Source organism: Moschus berezovskii, chromosome 11 (assembly GCF_049115385.1).
Source record: "Moschus berezovskii isolate FMDL1 chromosome 11, NW_MosBer_1.0, whole genome shotgun sequence".
NCBI lineage: Eukaryota > Metazoa > Chordata > Mammalia > Artiodactyla > Moschidae > Moschus > Moschus berezovskii.
The window spans coordinates 40135330-40158092 of NC_142470.1; the positions used below are offsets into that span (position 1 = coordinate 40135330).

At 39.1% G+C, this 22763-nt stretch overlaps 1 protein-coding gene across 2 annotated transcripts in view; it reads right to left on the bottom strand.

Moving 5' to 3' along the window:
• The window catches only part of APLF (aprataxin and PNKP like factor), a 103600-nt gene that overhangs the window by 30452 nt on the left and 50385 nt on the right, over positions 1-22763 (bottom strand). For both annotated transcript variants that reach the window (XM_055399183.2, XM_055399182.2), the window contains 2 exons: positions 10330-10685; positions 3291-3416 (listed from right to left, as the gene is read on the bottom strand). In XM_055399183.2, coding sequence (XP_055255158.2) covers positions 3291-3416; positions 10330-10685 — 482 coding nt within the window. The remainder of the gene's footprint in view (positions 1-3290; positions 3417-10329; positions 10686-22763) is intronic.

The window sequence follows — 22763 nt, forward strand, 5'->3', positions numbered from 1 at the left end:
GTCTGATATGTAGTAAATTATGTTACTCTTTAATATTAAACAAAGCAAGCATTCCTTGAATAAAACCAATTATTTAATTCACTTAATGAACCCTTTTTTTTTTCTTATTTACCTCTAAGATCAAAAGTAAGTTTTCATTCTTATATTATTCTTGCTGGGTTTCTGCATCATAAGTTGGGGAATATATTCTCTTTTACTTTTTTTAGAATATTAACACTGTATAAAAATTGAGTATTTCTTTTTTAAGTGTATGTGAAAGTGAAACTGTTACTCGCTCACTCATGTCCAACTCTTTGCAACCCCATGGACTGCAGCCTGCCAGGCGTCTCTGTCCATGGAATCCTCTAGGAAAGAATACAGGAGAGGGACGCCATTCCCTTCGCAGGGGTTCTTCCCAATCTAGGGATTAAACCCAAGTCTCCTGCATTGTAGGCTGATTTTTTACCATCTCAGCACCTAGGGAATTAGCTATTAGCCATTAAAGTCATATGGACTTAAAATTTCTTTAATGGAAGCCTGTTATTTTTATATACAATTTTCCTAATGTTACAGGATTATCCCATTTTCTTTCTTTTCTTGTATCTTCTCAGTTGTATTTTCTACAAATTTGGTCGTTTCTCCTAAATTTTCATATTTATTGACATAGTTGACAACAACATAGTCATTATTATCTGTAGGATGCTCTGCTGGAATGGAACACTTAATTTTCAAATGGTAAGGTACAGGCTTTTTGATTTTTCTTCCAGCCTCAGAAACTTACTCTGCTTTATTATTGAAAATCAAGTCACAGAAATAGTAACAATTTCCAAAAGGCCAGAGGGTTCAGTTACCTGTATTCGAAAATCACCTAAGAAAAATAGCTATCTAGAATTAAAGCTCTCCAAGAATGGAATCCTACTTCTTTCCTTAGTGGTTTCATTTATTTCAAGTTCATTCATTCATTAAACAAAGTTTCAGAAAGAAAAGTACTTACTGCCAAGGAACTTACATGGCCTGGAGGAGAAGCCAATCCAGGAAAGAACCAAACACAGCCTCATGAGATAAATTCTACCGTACATGACACAAACGAGCACAAGATGCTATGGAAGGAGGGAGGGGAAGTACTGTTTTCTTTGAGGGTTGAGTTTCACATGTTCACAAAAATGGTGGAGTGGTAGGAGTTGAGGGAGCAGAGATAACATCCTGAAATGATTTATGTCAAACTAAGGAGTCATGACCAACCTAGACAGCATATTGAAAAGCAGAGACATTACTTTGCCACCCAAGGTCCGTCTTGTCAAGGCTATGGTTTTTCCAGTGGTCATGTATGGATGTGAGAGTTGGACTGTGAAGAAAGCTGAGCGCCGAAGAATTGATGCCTTTGAACTGTGGTGTTGGAGAAGACTCTTGAGAGTCTCTTGGACTGCAAGGAGATCCAACCAGTCCATTCTAAAGGAGAATAGTCCTCGGTGTTCGTTGGAAGGACTGATGCTAAAGCTGAAACTCCAAATCTTTGGCCACCTCATGCAACGAGTTGACACACTGGAAAAGACTCTGATGCTGGGAGGGATTGCGGGCAGGAGGAGAAGGGGATGACAGAGAATGAGATGGCTGGATGGCATCACCGACTCGACGGACGTGAGTTTGAGTAAACTCCAGGAGTTGGTGATAGACAGGCAGGCCTGGCATGCTGTGATTCATGAGGTCGCAAAGAGTCAGACATGACTGAGTGACTGAACTGAACTGAAGGAGTCGCTAGTAAAGTAATGCTCAAAATTCTCCAAGCCAGCAATACATGAACTGTGAACTTCCAGATGTTCAAGCAGGTTTTAGAAAAGGCAGAGGAACCAGAGATCAAATTGCCAACATCCGCTGGATCATCGAAAAAGCAAGAGAGTTCCAGAAAAATACATCTATATCTGCTTTATTGACTATACCAAAGCCTTTGACTGTGTGAATCACAATAAACTGTGGAAAATTCTGAAAGAGATGGAAATACCAGACCACCTGACCTGCCTCTTGAGAAACCTGTATACAGGTCAGGAAGCAACAGTCAGAACTGGACATGGAACAGCAGACTGGTTCCAAATAGGAAAAGGAATACATCAAGCCTGTATATTGTCACCCTGCTTATTTAACTTATATGCAGAGTACATCATGAGGAACGCTGAGTTGGAAGAAGCACAAGCTGGAATCAAGATTACTGGGAGAAATATCAATAACCTCAAATATGCAGATGACACCACCCTTATGGCAGAAAGTGAAAAGGAACTAAAAAGCCTCTTGAAAGTGAAAGAGGAGAGTGAAAAAGTTGGCTTAAAGCTCAACATTCAGAAAATTAAGATCATGACATCCGGTCCCATCACTTCATGGGAAATAGATGGGGAAACAGTGGAAACAGTGGCTGACTTTATTTTGGGGGGCTCCAAAATCACTGCAGATGGTGCTTGCAGTCATGAAATTAAAAGATGCTTACTCCTTGGAAGGAAAGTTATGACTAACCTAGACAGCATATTAAAAAGCAGAGACATTAGTTTGTCAACAAAAGTCCATCTAGTCAAGGCTATGGTTTTTCCAGTAGTCACATATGGATGTGAGAGTTGGACTATAAAGAAAGCTGAGCACCGAAGAATTGATGCTTTTGAACTGTGGTGTTGGAGAAGACTCTTGAGAGTCCTTTGGACTGCAAGGAGATCCAACCAGTCCATCCTAAAGGAGATCAGTCCTGGGTGTTCATTGGAAGGACTGATGTTGAAGCTGAAACTCCAATACTTTGGCCACCTGATGCAAAAAGCTGACTCATTTGAAAACACCTTGATGCTGTGAAAGACTGAGGGCAGGAGGAGAAGGGGACGACAGAGGATGCGATGGTTAGATGGCATCGCTGACTCAATGGACATGAGTTTGGGTGGACCCTGGGACTTGGTGATAGACAGGGAGGCCTGGCATGCTGCAGTTCATGGGGTCGCAAAGAGTCAGACATGACTGAGCAACTGAACTGGACTGAAGGAGTCTGGATAGAACGTATAATGGGGTAGCATTGACAGTTTTTAAATTATCTGATTTGCAGTGTTAGAAAGTTAGGAAAAATTTCAGGCATTTCTAATGTTAATAATTTCAACAATTTAGAATTATCTAAAAGAAACAAAATAATCCTCCCTAGTAATAAAATGAAAACCTATTACCTATGGAAGCTTAAAAACTAAAAGTTAAAGGCTTGAGATGAAGAAGTTTGCCTGTAGTTTCTCCTGAGTAAGCTAACAGAGATTAAACAGAAAAGCAATGTAATCAAACATTTCTGGTTTACAAACCTATAACAAGATGCTCCATAGGGACATTCAGGGCGGTCATCAGCTTCATCTTGACACGTGATGTTTACACCTCCATAATCACTATCACCAGGGTGACTGAAGTGTTGAAAATGGACAGGATTTTTCCTATGAAAGTGACAAAGATACTGTCAGAAAAAATAATTAATAGGATATACTAGATTTCTAGATAAACTAGAAAAAATAATAGCATATGGCAGAAAATCAAACAATACACATCAGATTATTCCAGAACATGAACAACTAACACTATGTTGTTAAAAATAAAGCTCATGATAACTAGTCAGTGCAGAACTCTCATAGTAGCAAAATTAATTTCTGGTGACATGGGAAAAACCATGACTGTCAACAGACAAATAGCAAACAGTACTTTAAATAGGATATATAGAACAGACTATGTAAACTAATATATATATATAATAAAAATATTATAAGCACATATAGCTTTTAAGGGCTTTCCTGGTGGTTCAGATGCAAGAATCCACCTGCAATGCAGAAGCCCCATGTTCAATCCCTGGGTCAGGAAGATCCCCTGTAGAAAGCATTGGCAACCCACTACAGTATTCTTGCCTGGAAAATCCCAGGGACACAGGAGCCTGATGGGCTACAGTCCATGGGGCTGCAAAGAGTAGGACATGATTGAGCGACTGAGAACATTTAATCTATTAGAAACTAAAAATGAGAAATTTTAAAAAATATATTCACTTTAAAATAGCAGTAAACCCTTTACACATTATCATAAAAAGCAAATCTTAACATAAATTCCTACCTTCCAGAGAAAATTGATGGAGACACTGTTTTGTACTTCAGAAATTTCTTTAATATCTGGCTTAATGGAGGGCATTTAGATTCTCCTATCTGCTCCTGCATTCAATCATTAACACAAATCATAAGCCTCTGGGAAATTCTACTGTACACTTGTGAGTGAGAGAATCAGAGTAGAAAGGCATACACATACAAAGCATTATTATGAAAATGGTTTTGGCCCAACAGTTTTCCTAAAAGCATCTTGGGGACCAGGCCCTGAAAGGGCCTCTGGACCATACTTTGAGAAGCAATGTTATAAAACAGTATGTTAGTTAAGAATCTGGTTTGATCCCTGGGTCAGGAATATTCCCTGGAGGAGGGTATGGCAACCCACTCAAGTATTCTTGCCGGGAGAATCCCATGGCCAGAGGAGCCAGGGAGGCTGCAGTCTATGGGGTCACAAAGAGTCAGACATGACTGAAGTGACTAAACACAGCACAGCACAGGATTTAGTGAAGCTAATTTATTAACATAAATTAGATAAGTGGCTGGGACAAAAGAATGAAGATGTCTCAGAGGAAGAAACACCAGCAAAAATCTTCACATTAAAGAAATTATCAGAGATATTTCACTACGAAAGATAAAATATTGGAATCTAAGGAAAACTTCAAAAGGTGTATAACAATTTTTTTTTTTTGGAGCACACCAGGCTTTTCTGTCTACAGGATTTCCATGGACAAGAATGCTGGAGTGGGTTGCCATGTCCTCCTCCAGGGGCTCTTTCTAACCCAGGAATCAAACCCGAGTCTCCTGCTTGGCAGGCAGATTCTTTATAATGAGCCACCTGGGAAGTCCCAATTAACTCAGGCATAGAAATGATCTTTGTTCCATATAAGTTATGTGAAGAGAATAAGACAAGTACTATTCAAACTACTGTTGATACGTTGTTTTTACAAAGAAATAAAACATCTTAGTTCAAAAAAAAAAAGTATATTAGTTTCATCTGTACTTGAATTAAAATGGAAACATATAGTATGTACTTCTTTGAGAATTACTTTTTATGTTTATATTATTACTCCATACTGTTTCATGTAACAACAGTATACTTTCATTACTGTTCAATGTTCCATTGTACGATTTTTTGTCCATTCAACAAAGGTGCCAAGACCATTCTAAAAGGAAAGAATACTTGTTTTGACAAATGGTGCTGGGAAAACAGAATATTCACATGCAAAAGAATGAAGTTGGACCCTTCCCTCACACTATATACAAAAGTAACTTAAAATGTATCCAAGACATAAACATATGACCTAATTTACTAATATAAAACTTTTAGAAGAAAACGGGAGAAAGCTTCAAGACATTGGATTTGTCAAAGATTTCCTGCCAAATGCAAAGGCAAGAAATGTAAAACTAAGCAAACTGGACTACATCAGAATTTAATTTCTTTGCATCTAAGGATGCAATTAATAAAATGAACAGGCAGCCTACAGAATGGGAGAAAATATTCACAAGTCATGTACCTAATGAGTGGTCAATAATCAGAATATATACAAAACTCGTACCACTCAATGACCAAAAAAAATCTTGAATCACGAATGAGCAAAGGAATGTCTATAATCCAAAGAAATTTCTATTCAATACACAAATGAGCAATAAGAAAAGATGCTCAAAATCAGTAATCATTAGAGAAATGAAAATCAAAATCACAATGTATCATGCTTCATACCCATTAAAATGACCACCACCAAAAAACCAGAAAATAGCAAGTGTTGGTGAGAAAGTGTAACACTTTGAGTACTGATGGCAGAAAATGTAACAAGTGTGGAGAAACTGCAATGCTGTGTGCACTGCTGGCAGAAATATAAAATTGTGTATCTGCTATGGAAGACAGTATGATGGTACCCCGCAAAATTAAAAACAGAATTGATCCAGCAATTCAACTTCTGTATTTACACACAAAAATAATTGAAAGTAGGATCTCAAAGAGTTATTTTCATACCAAAGTTCACAGCAGCATTATTCACAACAGCCAAGAAATGGAAGCACCCCAAATGTCCATTGAAAGATGAATGGATAAACAAAACAAGGTATAAAATAGAATATGATTCAGCCTTAAAAAGAAGAGAAATTCTGACTCATGTTACAACATAGATAAACTCTGAGGACCTTCATAGAGTCCGTGTCTGACTCTTTGAGACCCCATGGACTATACAGTCCATGGAATTCTCTAGGCTAGAACACTGGAGTGGGTACCCTTTCCCTTCTCCAGGGGATCTTCTCAACCCAGGGATCGAACCCAGGTCTCCCACATGGCATGTGGATTATTTACCAGCTGAGCCACAAGGGAAGCCCAAGAATAATGAACCAAGAACCATTCCCAACCCAGGAATTGAACTGGGGTCTCCTGCAATGCAGGTGGATTCTTTACCAACTGAGCTATTAGGGAAGCCCACATAAAGTTAAGACAGTCACGAAATAACAAATATGGTAGTCTTCCACTTAAGTAATGTAACTATAGCCAAAATTTACTTGTTTTAATCCCTGACCACTTCTGTACTATTTTCACATATTTTAATCTCACAAATATGTTTCATAACACAAAAGTTATTACTGCTTTATATAGCCATATTCAATTTTATTATGCTTCTATTTTTCCCTCCTGAATGTCTATAACTTCCATACAGGGTCCCTCCTATTTGGCAAATACTAAACTCCATTCTTGTTGCCTCAGCTCTATGAGACTGCCCAAAGCTCTGCCTGCTCTCTTAGCCCTCAGCATGAAACATTAAAAATCTGGCAAATATCACAAGGGAAAAAGAAGCCTTAAAGTGTGACTGCCTCTAATGTTCTCAAACATGGGTGTTCAGCTTTGCTAGTTGTTCTCAGTGGGAGGTTTGGTCCTCAGTGAGACACTGCACATATATTAGAGATAAAAACCTTATTTTATATAGTATTAACTCATAATTTTTATGATCTTATTCAGATAAAACTACAAGTTTTAATTAAAGTATTAATTTCTTACATGCTAATAACATGTTTCAATTTCTGTCCAATTTTTAAAATCAGTTTACTAATGGAACTAGATAGCATATTAAAAAGCAGAGACATTACTTTGCTAACCAAGGTCCGTCTAGTCAAGGCTATGGTTTTTCCAGTGGTCATGTGTGGATGTGAGAGTTGCACTGTGAAGAAAGCTGATTGCCAAAGAATTGATGCTTTGAACTGTGGTGCTGGAGAAGACTCTTGAGAGTCCCTTAACTGCAAGGAGATCCAACCAGTCCATTCTAAGGAAGATCAGTCCTGGGTGTTCATTGGAAGGACTGATGCTAAATCTGAAAGTCCAATACTTTGGCCACTTCATGTGAAGAGCTGACTCACTGGAAAAGACTCTGACGCTGGGAGGGATTGGGGGCGGGAGGAGAAGGGGACAACAGAGAATGAGATGGCTGGATGGCATCACCGACTCGATGGACATGAGTTTGAGTGAACTCCGGGAGTTGGTGATGGACAGGGAGGCCTGGCTGCTGTGATTCATGGGGTCTCAAAGAGTCAGACACTACTGAGGGACTGAACTGAACTGAACTGAATGGAACCATATGCTATTAAACAAAAAAACTATATGACCCCAGAAGAGCAAAATCTTTCAAAACAAGTTTTTTGGAAACAACAGTTTCTACAAAGTTAAATGCTGTTGTATTGTTTTCAGTTTCAAAATGGATTGAAAGAAGATGTGACTGCTTTAGACAAGGCTGAACTTGATGTGCCTGTGATATAAACAGTGATTATCTGGATCTAAAATTTAGTACAGAAATCTCTGTTGGAGGTAGAGACTTGGGAGTTAATCGCATAACATCAAGGGATTGAATAAGACTTCTCTTGAGTAATAATTTTCTATTATGACAGAACATGTAAATAATTGGTGGTGGTGGTGGTTTAGTTGCTAAGTTGTGTCCAATTCTTGTGACCCCATGGACTGCAGTCAGCCAGGCTCCTCTGTCCATGGGATTTTCCAGGCAAGAACACTGGAGTGGATTGCCATTTCCTTCTCCAGGGGATCTTCCTGACCCAGGAATCGAACCCAAGTCTCCTGCATTGCAAGCAGATTCTTTACCAACTGAGCTATATTAAATATCAGATCTAATATCACACATTAGAAACTGTACAAGGAAAAAAGTTGTGGAGGATAGAGGATGAGCAATGTAGGGAAGAATAGGCATATCAGAAAAGGATGAAAAAAGGAACCGAACGAGTCTTTCAGCAGGACAGAAGTGAGGAAAAGGGAACAGCGCATCCAAAGGGCATAACAGCCTGACAGCATGGTGCATCTGAAGAATCACTGGCAGTTCAGGGCCTTCTGGACTCTGCTAAGAAATCCAGCCTTTAGACACTGAAGAATTCTGTAAAAGAGAGTAATACTGTCAGATTTTTTTCCCTCTTCTTTTTTATCTTTGTTTTTATTTTTTCAGTCAGATCATTCAGGTAAGAATGAGGAAGAAATATGAACCTGAGGGAAAGTGTGGAGACTTGGGAGATTATTTACTAGCTCCAGAGGAATCATGGCATGAACTGAAGCAGTAGCGTTGAGGCTGGAAGAAAGATACATTTAACTGACTACTATGATATACATATATAACAAGAACTCAATGCAGGTTTTTTCCCCCTTTATTACAAATATAAGGATTCTGTCTTCAAGATTTCAGTTGCAAATATTTCATGGGCATTAATTATGTATATCAAAATGAGTGAAAAAGTAAAAAAATATTCATAAGCTATGACTGATTAACGTGTCATCATCAAGTATGACTGAATTCATTATGATCTTGACAGAACATTAAATCATGTTTCAGTTCAGTTCAGTCACTCAGTCGTGTCCAACTCTTTGCACCCCCATGAATCACAGCACACAAAAGACAAATACCAGCTGAGGACTGTCATGGACTGAACTGTGTCCCCCACCCTCAAACTTATATACTGAAGCCCTAACCCTAGAGTGACTATATATGGAGGCAGGGCCTTTAAAGAGATAATTCAGATTAAATATATTCGTAAGGGTAGGCCCTTTAATCCCAAATGACTGATGTCCTTATAAGATGAGGAAGAGACTCCAGGGATGTGTATTCACAGAGAAAGGCCATGTGAGGACACAATGAGAAGGCAGCATCTGTAAGCCACTAAGAGAGACTGCAGGAGAACTCAACCTGCCAACACCTTGATCATAGGTTTCTAGCCTCCTGAACTGTGAGCTGATAAATTTCTGCTATTTAAACCACCTAATCTGTGGTATTTAGTTACAGCAGGTCTACTGAACCGATACAAATACCAAACAGGATTTTTCAAAAATTCAAAATAACAGAATTTATACTGTTATATTTATAACAGAAACATACTTCCAGTTCACAAGTTTATAAATTATGTTCCATATGCGGGACTAAAGCCATCATAAATAAGACAAAATTGTCAATAAATGCATAAATTATAATTGTTAAAATTGGTTATTCAAATGTTAAAATGGCACTGCACTTTAAAGAGATACAATGAAAGAGAAATTAACAGAATATGTGATATACATATGCTATTGCATAGAAGATAATCTATACTAGAATGTATTCATAAGATATTTAGTTTGATAAGTTGCAGTAGCAAAGAAAAACTTCTGAAATAGGGCTATGAAACATAGAGAAAACACAGTATAAACATACAGCCTAAAACTAATCCACAAAGTATGAAATTAGAAAATATGATACAATATAATCAAATGACGTAAGTAGAGGAGTGACCAATCAATCCAGAAAATATGTATATTCAGTTGTTTTACAAGGCTTCATGGTGATTTAAAAGCATTTTTAGAAAAATATAAAAGAAAAGGCACAAGCATAATAAGATGCCTAAACACAACTTAGAATTCTCTTGAGAGTTATACCGTATACATAAAATACTTATGAAGCTATCTTTCTAACACCTAAATAAAACATTAATAAGCAGGTATTTAGGTCTGAGTGATTATGTTTTCAAGTCTGTTTTCCCCAGTTCAGATTCTTGTAGTAGTCAGCATATCTACAATGAAACATTTAATTCCCCACTATATTTTACAAGCCTCTAGAAGGATTTGCTAGAATGCATACTGAGAAAGTACAGACCAGCAGAAATGCAATAAAGCTCCTAATCTTCAGGCCAATGGGTCTTATTGGTCTTTAACACACTATAGCATGTGTTTCCATGCTACATGCTATTGAAATAATGGAATTACATGCTACCTGTAATTTCGCTTTACCTGTAGCAGTTTGCCCCATACATGCAGGACGTTCTCTGGACCTTGTTTTCTTCAGAACCACATGGAACTGAATCGGTTGCCTCCGCCTGCACACATTCAGGATTGGGCGGATCAGAGCTGGAGTCAGGATGAGATTTTTGAGGCTTGTCACAGAAAGACTTGCGCTGGGTACTGGAACAACTCTCAGAACAACTTCTTGCCATGCTGTCTTCATCTGAACTTCCCTTAGTGATGATTTTATGTTCAGAAACCTTACCAAGTGCCTCTACTGGGATTTCGCTTCTCTGTGAATTAGTCTTAGTGTTAATTACCTCTGTGTTATGTAACGTGGCTGCAGAAAATGACTGTGGCATTTCCTATAAGACAAATCAGGAGATAAATAATAAAGCATGTTTCAAAGGAAATGTGTAAATTTAAGCATAAATGCATGAAACTGTAAGATTCATGCAATATGTATATTTTAAAACTTTAAGATCCATATTTTAAAGTTATTAAAAATATCACTATGTCTCTAGTGATATATTATAACTTTGAAATAATCTAGTTATTAGAAATGGAATTTACAGCTATGTCAAACCTTTACAGTCATGTCAAACATTCAGTGAAAAATAACCAGAAAAATACAAATGAAACATGAGAAAATCCAACATTTGCTCATTTGAATATAATCTTTCCCCCAAAACTTACTTGGCTCTTAAATTTCTTGCTCAACAATGTGCCACACTCTTCTGCACTGTTCTTAAAATTTCTTATAAGTTACTGTACTACTTTATTTCTACCTTCTGAATCAAGATTTTTCCCCCTCAGCTGAATGATGAAACTGATCCTCCTTCACAGAAAAATGCACATGAAAGCTATCTTATGACCAACTTAGAAAATAAGATTCCTTTGAAGTGGTATGAATAACAGTTTCAGTTTAACGAATTAAAGGTATTTGAATCAAGTAAGTATTCTCATTAGCATTACAGAACATTTTTAATATGTACTTACACTTTCACTTTTCACTTTCATGCACTGGAGAAGGAAATGGCAACCCACTCCAGTATTCTTGCCTGGAGAATCCCAGGGATGGGGGAGCCTGATGTGCTGCCGTCTGTGGGGTCGCACAGAGTCGGACACGACTGAAGCGACTTAGCAGCAGCAGCAGCAACCACAAGTACAAAGAGTAAGCCTAGTCTTATCCTATTAAAAATGACCTCCTAATTACTTATACTTCCTGTGCAGTGGAGACATTGCTCAAATAAACTCCAGTCCTCATGGTAAGGATGTGATGAAAACATATTAGATACACACAAATGTTCACCCCCACGTATAACAAGAACTCATGTATGCTGGCTGTCTTCTGGAAAAAGCTGGTTTTAATGTTATCTGATATCCAACAGCTCAAATTTCTTGAAGATATTACCAACATGACTTTTTTAGACTAATTCCTTAGGTGTTTCCATAGTTTTTTCTTTTTTAAGAAACACAGTAGGCCAACTTTCAAATGTTATCCAACTTTCAAATGATATCCAAACTGACTAAAGACTTCGCAAAAAGAACTAGATCAAATCATGGTTCTTGCATAGTGATAACCAGGTGGAGCTGGCCCTCAGTTGATGGCATTCATACCACATCCTGCCCACATATACACTCTTTCCTCCCAATCTGCTCAAGTACACCCCAATCTCATCTCCCTTTACTATAGGACCCCAACTAGTCAGGACCTGTAACTGTAGGGTGGAAACAGAACAATCATGATCCACCTCCTTATCTGCAGTCCCCGACTGGTTCAACTCTAACCAATTTTCCTTTTCTCTGTTCAGGCAGTAATGGGATAAGTGACCAAATCTTTATTGGCTAAGCAGCGCCAGTAAAATGTCAGTCTCTTGCTCCTGTTGGCATCTCAGAACTCCACAATAAACGCTCTCAGATCACATCTCTTCTCTTGATTTTAGAAAGGGAGAAAATAACTTCTTCCACCAAACATAGCACTCTCCCAAATCTTACAATCTTCTTTTGTCTCAGTTCTCTAAGTGTAAAGCCTGGGGGGAGGGACAGTGAATTTCTCATCCCTTTCAAAAGGTCCCATAGGAAAAAGCCTAGCTCTCACTGCTGGGGGCTCCTTTCAAATATAAGATGCTTACAGTTAGTACTTCTGCCCCAGGCGCTGGGCCTCAGCAACAGTTCGGGGACAACAGGGAAAAATATCCCACTCCTGTCATATTTATTTTAGGGGAAAAAAGGACACAGCTAGGAAAGGGTTAAATAAAGGAGAATACTTTCTTACCATGAAACACTGGGCAGAGATTGAAAAGAATGAAGTAGGTCTCTCTATATATATCTAAGGATTTTTAAAATTAAAATATATATACATTATACACACACACACACACACGCCATAATTCCACCTAGGTTGTAAAAAAAAATTCCCTACATATCTATTTGAGTCCTTACCTATGTAAATCCAAATGAAAAGATTTAGAAGTGCGTAAACCAATATATCAGTATGCAATGAGATGGAAGGAAAAGGCGAATCAAGATTTTCATTTTACTTTAACATATGTCTGAATGTATTTTTGACAATAAGCATCTACTATATTACCATTTGAAAAAATGAAAAGCAAACCAAGAAATACAATAAAAGATATGAACTATAAAGCATTATATTTCAACTCTCTCTACTTCTGTGAAATGTAAAGAAGGATTTATTTTTTTTAATATCTTCACAAGGAATATGTTTAACATGTTAATTTATTCCAAAAGAGAAAGGAGTAATAAAGTCACAGATATCAATACTATGGATCAGGGTTCTCAAATATTTTAAGAGGCATAAAAGCTGGAATTCATAATGTTCATTATGGAAATCCATGAAATATTGCTATTTAGTAGGCCCTTGGCATTCAAGAATTTAACATTTGTGGTTTCAATTATTCATAAATGGTCCCAAAAATCCATTACATGCAGTAATTTGTAAGTTTGCTGAGACATAAATTTGTACTATGCCAGTTAAAAAGCTCATGAGCAAAAGCAAGAGCAAGTCACTCAACTGGCAAATGAGAGAAGAGGAAAGATGGAGGGTGCTCTGTACTTGGAAGAAGAAGAGGAAGGCAGAGAGCTCAATTTTTTATTTATATCTGAGACCCACATGGCTTATGTCCCAGATGACATGAAAATGTAAAGAATAAAGTGTAGGAGGCTAGAGATTCATGACAGAAGAGGCGGATCTCCCACACTCTCTATAAAAATACATGCTACAGACCTCAGGAATTGAGGAGCATGGAGCTGGTGGAAGGTGACCTTGGTGCTTGAAGTTGGCTAAAATGTATTAATTATATTAAGGCTATTTGGGCTTCCCAGGTGGCTCAGGGGTAAAAAAACTCTGTCTGCCAATGCAAGAGACATGGGTTCGATTCCTGGGTCGAGAAGATCCCCTAAAGAAGGAAATGGCAGTTCATTCCAGTAATTTTGCCTGGGAAATCCATGGACAGAGGAGCCTGGCGGGCTACAGTCCAGTCCAGTTCAGTTCAGTCACTCAGTCGTGTCCAACTCTTTGTGATCCCATGAATCACAGCACGTCAGGCCTCCCTGTCCATCACCAACTCCCGGAGTTCACTCAAACTCATGTCCATCGAGTCGATGATGCCATCCAGCCATTCATCCTCTGTCGTCCCCTTCTCCTCCTGCCCCCAATCCCTCCCAGCATCAGAGTCTTTTCCAGTGAGTCAACTCTTTGCATGAGGTGGCCAAAATGTTGGAGTTTCAGCTTCAGCATCAGTCCTTCCAATGAACACCCAGGACTGATCTCCTTTAGAATGGACTGGCTGGATCTCCTTGCAGTCCAAGGGAATCTCAAGAGTCTTCTCTAACACCACAGTTCAAAAGCATTAATTCTTCAGCGATCAGCTTTCTTCACAGTCCAACTCTCACATCCATACATGATCACTGGAAAAACCAAAGCCTTGACTAGATGGACCTTTGTAGGCAAAGTAATGTCTCTGTTTTTAATATGCTATCTAGGTTGGTCATAACTTTCCTTCCAAGGAGTAAGCATCTTTTAATTTCCTGGCTGCAATCAGCATCTGCAGTGATTTTGGAGCCCAAAAAAGTAAAGTCTGACACTGTTTCCACTGCTTCTCCATCTATTTCCCATGAAGTGATGGGACCAGATGCCATGATCTTTGTTTTCTGAATGTTGAGCTTCAAGCCAGCCTTTTCACTCTCCTCTTTCACTTTCAAGAGGCTTTTGAGTTCCTCTTCACTTTCTGCCATAAGGGTGGTGTCATCTGCATATCTGAGGTTATTGATATTTCTCCCAGCAATCTTGATTCCAGCTTGTGCTTCTTCCAGCTCAGCGTTCCTCATGATGTACTCTGCATATAAGTTAAATAAGCAGGGTGACAATATATAGCCTTGATGTACTCCTTTTCCTATTTGGAACCAGTCTGTTGTTCCATGTTCAGTTCTAACTGTTGCTTCCTGACCTGCATATAGGGATACAGTACAAGGGGTCACAAAAGAGTCAGACATGATGGTGAAGGAAATGGCAACCCACTCCAGTGTTCTTGCCTGGAAAATCCCAGGGACAGGGAGCCTGGTGGGCTGCCGTCTATGGGGTCACACAGTCGGACATGACTGAAGTGACTTAGCAGCAGCAGCTATATGATATTAAGAAATAGAATAGTCTGTCTCTAGTACAGTCTTCAAAACATATATCAAATATTTGATAATATATATGTGACTGTGAATTTATGTTTAGTATATTATAATTTAGCTAAGCAGTGAGGGATCAAAAGATAAAAATAGTTCCCCCCTGCCCCCACAAAAATAAATCCACTGAAAAGTCATTAACAGTTATTGAAATATATAAAATGATTGTTAATTATCCTCTCAAGTTATTTTCTCCATGTGCCCCCATTTTCTATTGCAAAATAATCATCTGTGTAAAACATAGTAAAAATAAAGTAAAAGTGAAAGTAAAAAAAAAAAAGAGACACGACTTAGTGACTGAACAACAAACTTAACAATGAGGCTATTAAAGTAGCCTGTTAAGTTCCCCAGTAAGTCCTCCCTTATCCCTCAACTCTCTGAAGGTTTCTTTTTCTTTTTCCAGCTTGTGGGATATTAGCTCCCAGACCAGGGATTGAACCTGGTCGCACAGCAGTGAAAGCAATGAGTCTTAACCACTGAGTCTAGACCACAAGAGAATTCCCCATCTGAAGTTTTAATATACTTCAAAGGAGAGAATAAAGATCTTCCCCTAAAACAAGCTCAATGAAGCAAATTGCTGTTGTTTCCAAGCTGCCCTTGGAAAGAATGTTTGTGCTAATATATTGTCTTAAAAGTCCCGCATCAATCCATTAGTTCCCACATGTTAAGGACTAAAAAGTTCTAAACTCCAGCTTTAACTCCACTCTTGAACTTCAAACTCATTCATGGCATATATGAACCGTGAACTTCCAGATGTTCAATCTGGATTTAGAAAAAGCAGAGGAACCAGAGATCAAATTGCCAACATCCGCTGGATCATTGAAAAACCAAAGACAGTTCCTTGCTTTTATCTACTGCTGCTTTATTGACTACGCCAAGGCCTTTGACTGTGTGGATCACAATAAACTGTGGAAAATTCTGAAAGAGATGGGCATACCAGACCACTTGACTTGCCTCCTGAGAAGTCTGTATGCAGGTCACGAAACAACAATTAAAATGGACATGGAACAACAGACTGGTTCCAAATAGGAAAAGGAGTACGTCAAGGCTGTATATTGTCACCCTGCTTATTTAACTTCTTTGCAGAGTACATCATGAGAAACACTGGGCTGGATGAAGCACAAGCTGGCATCAAGGCTGCTGGGAGAAATATCAATAACTTCAGATATGCAGATGACACCACAACTTATGGCAGAAAGCGAAGAAGAACTAAAGAGCTTCTTGATGAAAGTGAAAGAGGAGAGTGAAAAGTTGGTTTAAAGCTCAACATTCAAAAAACTAAAATCATGGCATCTGGTCCCATCACTTCATGGCAAATAGGTGGGGAAACAGTGGAAACAGCAGCTGACTTTATTTTGGGGGGCTCCAAAATCACTGCAGACGGTGACTGCAGCCATGAAATTAAAAGATACTTGCTCCTTGGAAGGAAAGTTATGACAAACCTAGACAGCATATTAGAAAGCAGAGATATTACTCTGCCAACAAAGGTCCGTCTAGTCAAAGAGATGGTTTTTCCAGTGGTCATGTATGGATGTGAGAGTTGGACTGTAAAGAAAGTTGAGTGCCAAAGAATTGATGCTTTTGAACTGTGGTGTTGGAGGAGACTCTTGAGAGTCCCTTGTACTGCAAGGAGATCCAACCAGTCCATCCTAAAGGAAATCAGTCCTGAACACTCATTGGAAGGACTGATGTCGAAGCTGAAACTGCAATATTTAGGCCACGTGATGCAAAGAACTGAATCACTGGAAAAGACCCTGATGCTGGGAAATATTGAAAGCGGGAGAAGAAGGGGATGACAGAAGATGAGATGGTTGGATGGCATCACCAACTCAATGGACATGAGTTTGAGTAAACCCTGGGAGCCGGTGATGGACAGGAAGGCATGGCGTGCTGCAGTCCATGGGATCGCAAAGAGCTGGATACGACAGAGTGACTGAACTGAATTGAGTCCCACCACTTCATGGCTAATAGGTGGGGAAAAAGTGGAAACAGTGACATTAGCGACTGAACAATAACAACAGCCAGACATTTCTTCCTCAATATTCTATACACCTCACACTCAAAATGTCAAATTCGAAATCCTCCCTATGTATTCTGTACCATAGTTTTGGCCAACATAATCTATCCACTTGTTTTAGCCAGAAGATGTGGATAAATTTCTTGGATGACTATCTCATTTCTTCACTTTCCCCAGACCTAAACAACAAGTGCTGCAGTGTGTTTCTTAAATATTTCTCTAATTCATGCCCACCATCCTTAATATTAGTGCCTCAGATTCTCTTCACGACACTGTCAATGACCTCATCCCCCTGTTTTTAATCTTATTCTCTTCCAATCTCTCCTTTGAAGAGCGGATAAGATTATCTCTGGCTGAAAACATTTCAATGTTCTCCCTCAATGAGTTTGTTCACACTACCGGCTTCATCCTCATCTTGCCCTGCTGCCTAGCTCTGTAACAAGAACGCTAAGAACAATTGTCCCCAGCATAGTCTTTGTACCCTCTCTGCTCTTATATCTGCTGCCTCATCTACCTGGGATGGATTTCTACACCTGGTTCATGCCCACTGCCCTTAGGATTGGCTCAGGGTCACTTCTTTCAGGAACCCCTCTCTAGAAGCTTGTTTATGGAGTCCTCCTCAAGACTGCCATAAAAATCAATGTGTTGTCACTTTATTTTAGGATTTGAATCATGTGCCCCACAAGACTATTTGCTCCTTATCAACTATGTCTTCATCTTTATGCATTTGACCCCACATTCCAGCATACTGCCTTACATATAACAGAAAGACTGCTTAGTGTAATGAGTATTAGAATGGTCTCTGAGCTCAATAAATGGTTGTGGGTAATTTTTCAGCCGTTGTTGTTAATATGTACTATTTGCTTAATGAATGCTTATTGAATGAATGAATGAATAGATGTTTCTGTGGGACTGATCAGAGACATGCTATAAATGGTACAACCCAAATAGCCAATCAGGCGCAAAGGATGTAAGATTCCTTGATGTAGTAAACCAACACTTAGGAGCTCTGGGGACACAGTCTCAATTAAGAGAGAGCTATGTAAATAAGAGTTACAGTCTTTACCTCTCCTGTTACTTTGGTCAGTCAAGGCAAGAATCTAGTGTACTGAAGACAAATGAAGATACTCTTAAAATATCACCTCCCTACCAGCTTTCAGGAATAAAAAACCTATTTTTGATAATGTTTCAAAGATTTTATTGAACATCTAGATCTTCTGATATTCCTGATAACTTAATTTTTTTCTTTCTCAACAACCTTGATTGCAGTCTTTACAGCTGGCAGAAAAGGCCTGACTGTTAGGAGCCCTAACACCTGAGTAGCCAGGATAGACCTGAGACCTTGCTTAGGCCTAAGTTTCTATTTCCTGGAGACAGGGTGAAGGCTAATTTCACAGAAACTCCTCCCTAAGAAGATCCGCCGGTGCCAAAATTAAGAAACTCCTCCCTAGAAAAGTCCCACTGGCACCAAAAATCAGGTCAATCAGAGGAAAAAGGGAAATCCCCCAGAAAAACCCCGGCCAATGAGCTTCTGCCAGCTTGATCTTTTGAACAAAAATAGGTGCTTATGTAATCTAAGGCTATAAAAACCATTGTGACCTGGGCTCAGGGCTCTTGTCCGCACTCCACTGCACTGGAGGAGGCATGAGCCCTAGCTCGACCTAGAAATAAACCCCATTCTTGCTTTTGCATTAATGCAAGTGTCTTATTCTACCAGTATGGGGGGACCGGACTCAGGGCATAACACTGACCTTTCTTAAAAGTTTCACTTGTGATTATCAAACTTTATGTGTTGGTTTAAATACAGTAAGACATGTACACTACAGATTTTCTTCCGGAAAAAAAAATTCTCTTCTTAGGGTAAAAAAGGCAGTTATATTCCAATTGTAAAAAATCAATAAAAAGAAAATTAAATTAGATAGAAGATGGAGCTTTCATGCGTTGTGGTGATAGCAAAGCCCAACAAGAAGACGACTCCTCTTCTTTCCTGGCAATAATTCAGCCAATAAAAGAGCCATAGCCTCTTAGTTGACTGTAGTCCTGCCAACCTCCTTTTCCTCTCTCTAAGAGTTCTCCTTCCCTTACAGTGAGGGAGCTTGCAGCAAAGGCTTGCCAAGGTTAAAGACCTCAAATGCTGATCCCAAATATAAATATCTGGAAGTATCTGGAAGTCCACTTGTTTCAGGTCAACAGTTTGGTGGCCTGTACAGGGATCAGAGAAGACCTTCAACAGCTCCAGGGATGGAGAGCAAACAGGTGCAGCATAAACAATCAAGTGCACTGTGATTTTTCTCACAGATCCTGAAGTTTGAAGGTACATGTTTCTCCAGGACGTGAGTCCATATCCTCTTTGTATTTGAAGATCTCGGCTTTGTTTGGAATCTCTTTTGAGTTTTAATCTTCCAGGTTAAGGCCTTATTCTGCATGAGGGTGTTCATTTGGCACTTTGGTCTGACTTTGAGATCAGACTGTTTCAACTGAAGCTTGCTAAGAAGCCTTTAGCTTGGCTTCTCCAGGACCAAGTTATTTCTTTAGAATTGGCTGTTATTAGGCCTGCAAGTTGTTTGAGTTGCAAACTGTTTGAATTGAGCTGTTTAAGTTGTAAATTGTTGAAGCTGCTTGAAAATTATTCTTTTACTATAGAAGAAAACCTCTGAGACGTAAGATTCCAGTTACCTAAATATTTTGAGGCTACCTCACCCCCCACAATAGATACTTCAACTGATTCTATGCTTAAAAACTAGTCCTTCTTTATGTGCATTTCCAACTAAATGGACCAACCTAACCAAAGGTAATTTAGAATATCAATGGCCATTGTGGGAAACTTTTGAAATCCCCAAATTTAATTCTCTTAAAGCCAAGATGGATTACAGTAGCTCAAAAGTTTCCAGGACTGAATGGAATGATGATTTTGATTGATATTTTGAAGCTTCCCAATGTTATCAGAAGTTTAAAATTGCCTCTCAGAAAATAAGATTTTAAGATTAACAGAAACAAATGATTAAAGAAAAACAGAATGGTTTTTGAAGCTTCAGGCTCTTCTTCCTTAGCTTCTTTTTCTCAGATTCCACATCTGGTGCCACCTTGCCTCTCCCTTAGCTCCTAGCCTCTGGTACCATCTTCCTCTTCCCTTTGACACTGTCGACACCTCCTCTCTACCCTCAATGACCCCACACTCATTTTCCTGCCAAACTTCCCATTTTCTCTGCAAGTCTCCCTACTCTCTTCCTCTGAAACTGCCAGAAGCTGTCCCTTTAAAATTAAGCCTTCTGAGAATCCACATGTTAAACTCTTAGTTTCTTATATTCCTTGGACTAAAGCTGAACTGTGAGCCATAGTCAAAGACTTTCCCAAAGTAACAGAAGATCCTCACTGATTTGCAGAGGAATTTAATATAGTTATTCAAACTTATCAACCTGGTTTCTGACTAATTTTATACTTGTCAGTGAAGACTAGGCCCAGCACTGGATAAAAACATCTAGTTGGGAAAATCTTGAAAGGTCTCTAGAATTACAGCTCAGAGACCGGACCACTAACTTATATGATCACGTGTGCATGCTCAGTCTTTTCCAACTCTTTGCGACTTCATGGACTATAGCTGGCCAGGCTCCTCCATCCATGGGATTATTCCGGCAGGAATACTAGAATGGATTGCCATTTCCTACTCCAGGGGATCTTCCAGGCCCAGGGATCAAACCTGTGTTTCCTGTGGCTCCTGCATTGGCAGGTGGATTCTTTATTCTTGAGCCACCTGGGAAGCCCATTATATGATCACACTTCAGCAATCATGAGGCAATTTCATCAGGTGATTTCTATGGCTTTCCCAAAGCCTGTTGATTGGAACAGAATTCAGGCCTGCACACAAAAATCTGATGATCCTATTCATGACTATTACAATCAACTTCAGATCGTTTTAAAGGAAAATTCTACTCTTCTTTCAGATGTTGATTCCACCTGGGTATCTATTAACCCAATGTTTATTAATGGGCTGAACTGGGTCCTTTCTTTTCTAGTAAAAAGGACCAGGAATAGAATGGGAAACTATGTCCACTCCATATTTAGCTCATCTGGCAAGCCAGCTCACTCAAAGTCTAGATGGATCACCCAAAACGAAGACTACTATCTTCAAACCACCAACTAAAGACTCCAAACAAAACCAAAACCCTCCTAGTTCCTGCTATTATTGTGAAGAGCCAGAACATTCAAAACAGACTGCTACAAATGTACTGTTAAGTACTTCAGATGCCTTCAATCCTCTAACCAGCCTTTCCAACATCTGCTCAATTCTCAATGACAGGACTCTGAGAAACAACAGGGGCTCTCCCCAGTCTCCCCTCTCCGTCAACCTGGAGAAACATTTCTCCAGACTGGGGACAAGTCTGTTCTAGTCCTAACTGACCCTGAAGTCATATTCTCAGTGCTCAACCCCACTACTATAAAGCAGTCTGAACACAGCTCAACTAGTGGGACTTCTAACGAGCCTCAAGAGGTTCCTGTCTCTGAACCTATTTCCTTTCACTTAGGCCCTTTGAGAGATGCAAACCCCTTTCTCCTTAGTTCCTTGGCCCCCAACTCATTTATTAGGCTGAGACTTCTTAAAGAAGTGTCATGCTGGAATTTCTTTTTCCCAAAAAGGGGAAATAATTCTAGAATTTGACAACAGTTATCAAAGTAACAAACTAGGTGAATGAAATGATCCTTTGACATCTTTTATTTGGTTTGCCTCTGATAGTACTAGAGCTAATACTGATCTGGAAATATTGATCACTTTCTCTAGTGAATCAGTTACCACTCCCCTTATGGGTAAAATCTCCAGTTGATACTGGCAAAACTCACAGCACACATCCCAAGATTCAAACAGATCCCTCAAAAACCACTTAACCAGACTTAATTAATATTCTATAAGAAAAGAAAGCCCTGAAAGGCATAAAGACCATAAAAGAACATTACAAGGCTCAAGGTCTCATTAACCCTTACACCAGCCAGGTGAACAAAACCTAGGGGCTGAGGGTGGAGGTTCTTCCAGGATCTCTAAGCAGCAAACAACATTGTTATCCCTTGACACTTTGTTGTTCCTAATACCCATAATTACTAACATCCATTCCAGCTGATGAAGCTGACCAATATCTTTCTGCCCTCACTTAGGAAGAAAAGCAATTCATCCGGACAGTAATGACTCAGGGTTTTGCTGAGAATCCTTATTTCTTACACATACTAAAGGCTGAGCTGGATTATGTAAGGTTCCCTACAGGTTCTACTTTGTTGTAATATGTGTTTCATTTGCGTCTTTGCTCTCCTTCTCAAGCCTCCTCACAAAAAGACAGTATCCACTTGCCAAAGCTTTTAGGAACATAAGGTCATCAAAGAAAAATTACAGTTTACTCGAACCCAGGTTTGATATTTAGGGCATCTGATATCAGCACAAAAGCTTTAAGGAGATCCAGATATACTTCATGATATCCTAAGCTTCCCCAAACCCAAGACTACACACTATATGCTAAGTCTTCTTGGGCTGGTTGGTTATTTCCAAAGCTGAATTTCAAATTTGTCTCTTATGGCCAAACCTATGTATACTTTATTATACAATAACAACCATGACTCAAACTTATGGAAAGAACCAAACAGCACAGCCTTTAAAGCCTTAAAGTTGAGTTTCATGAACCCACCTTTGAGAAACCCAATTATCAGATTCTCTTTTTTTTTTTTTCCTTTTTATATATGAAAAGGA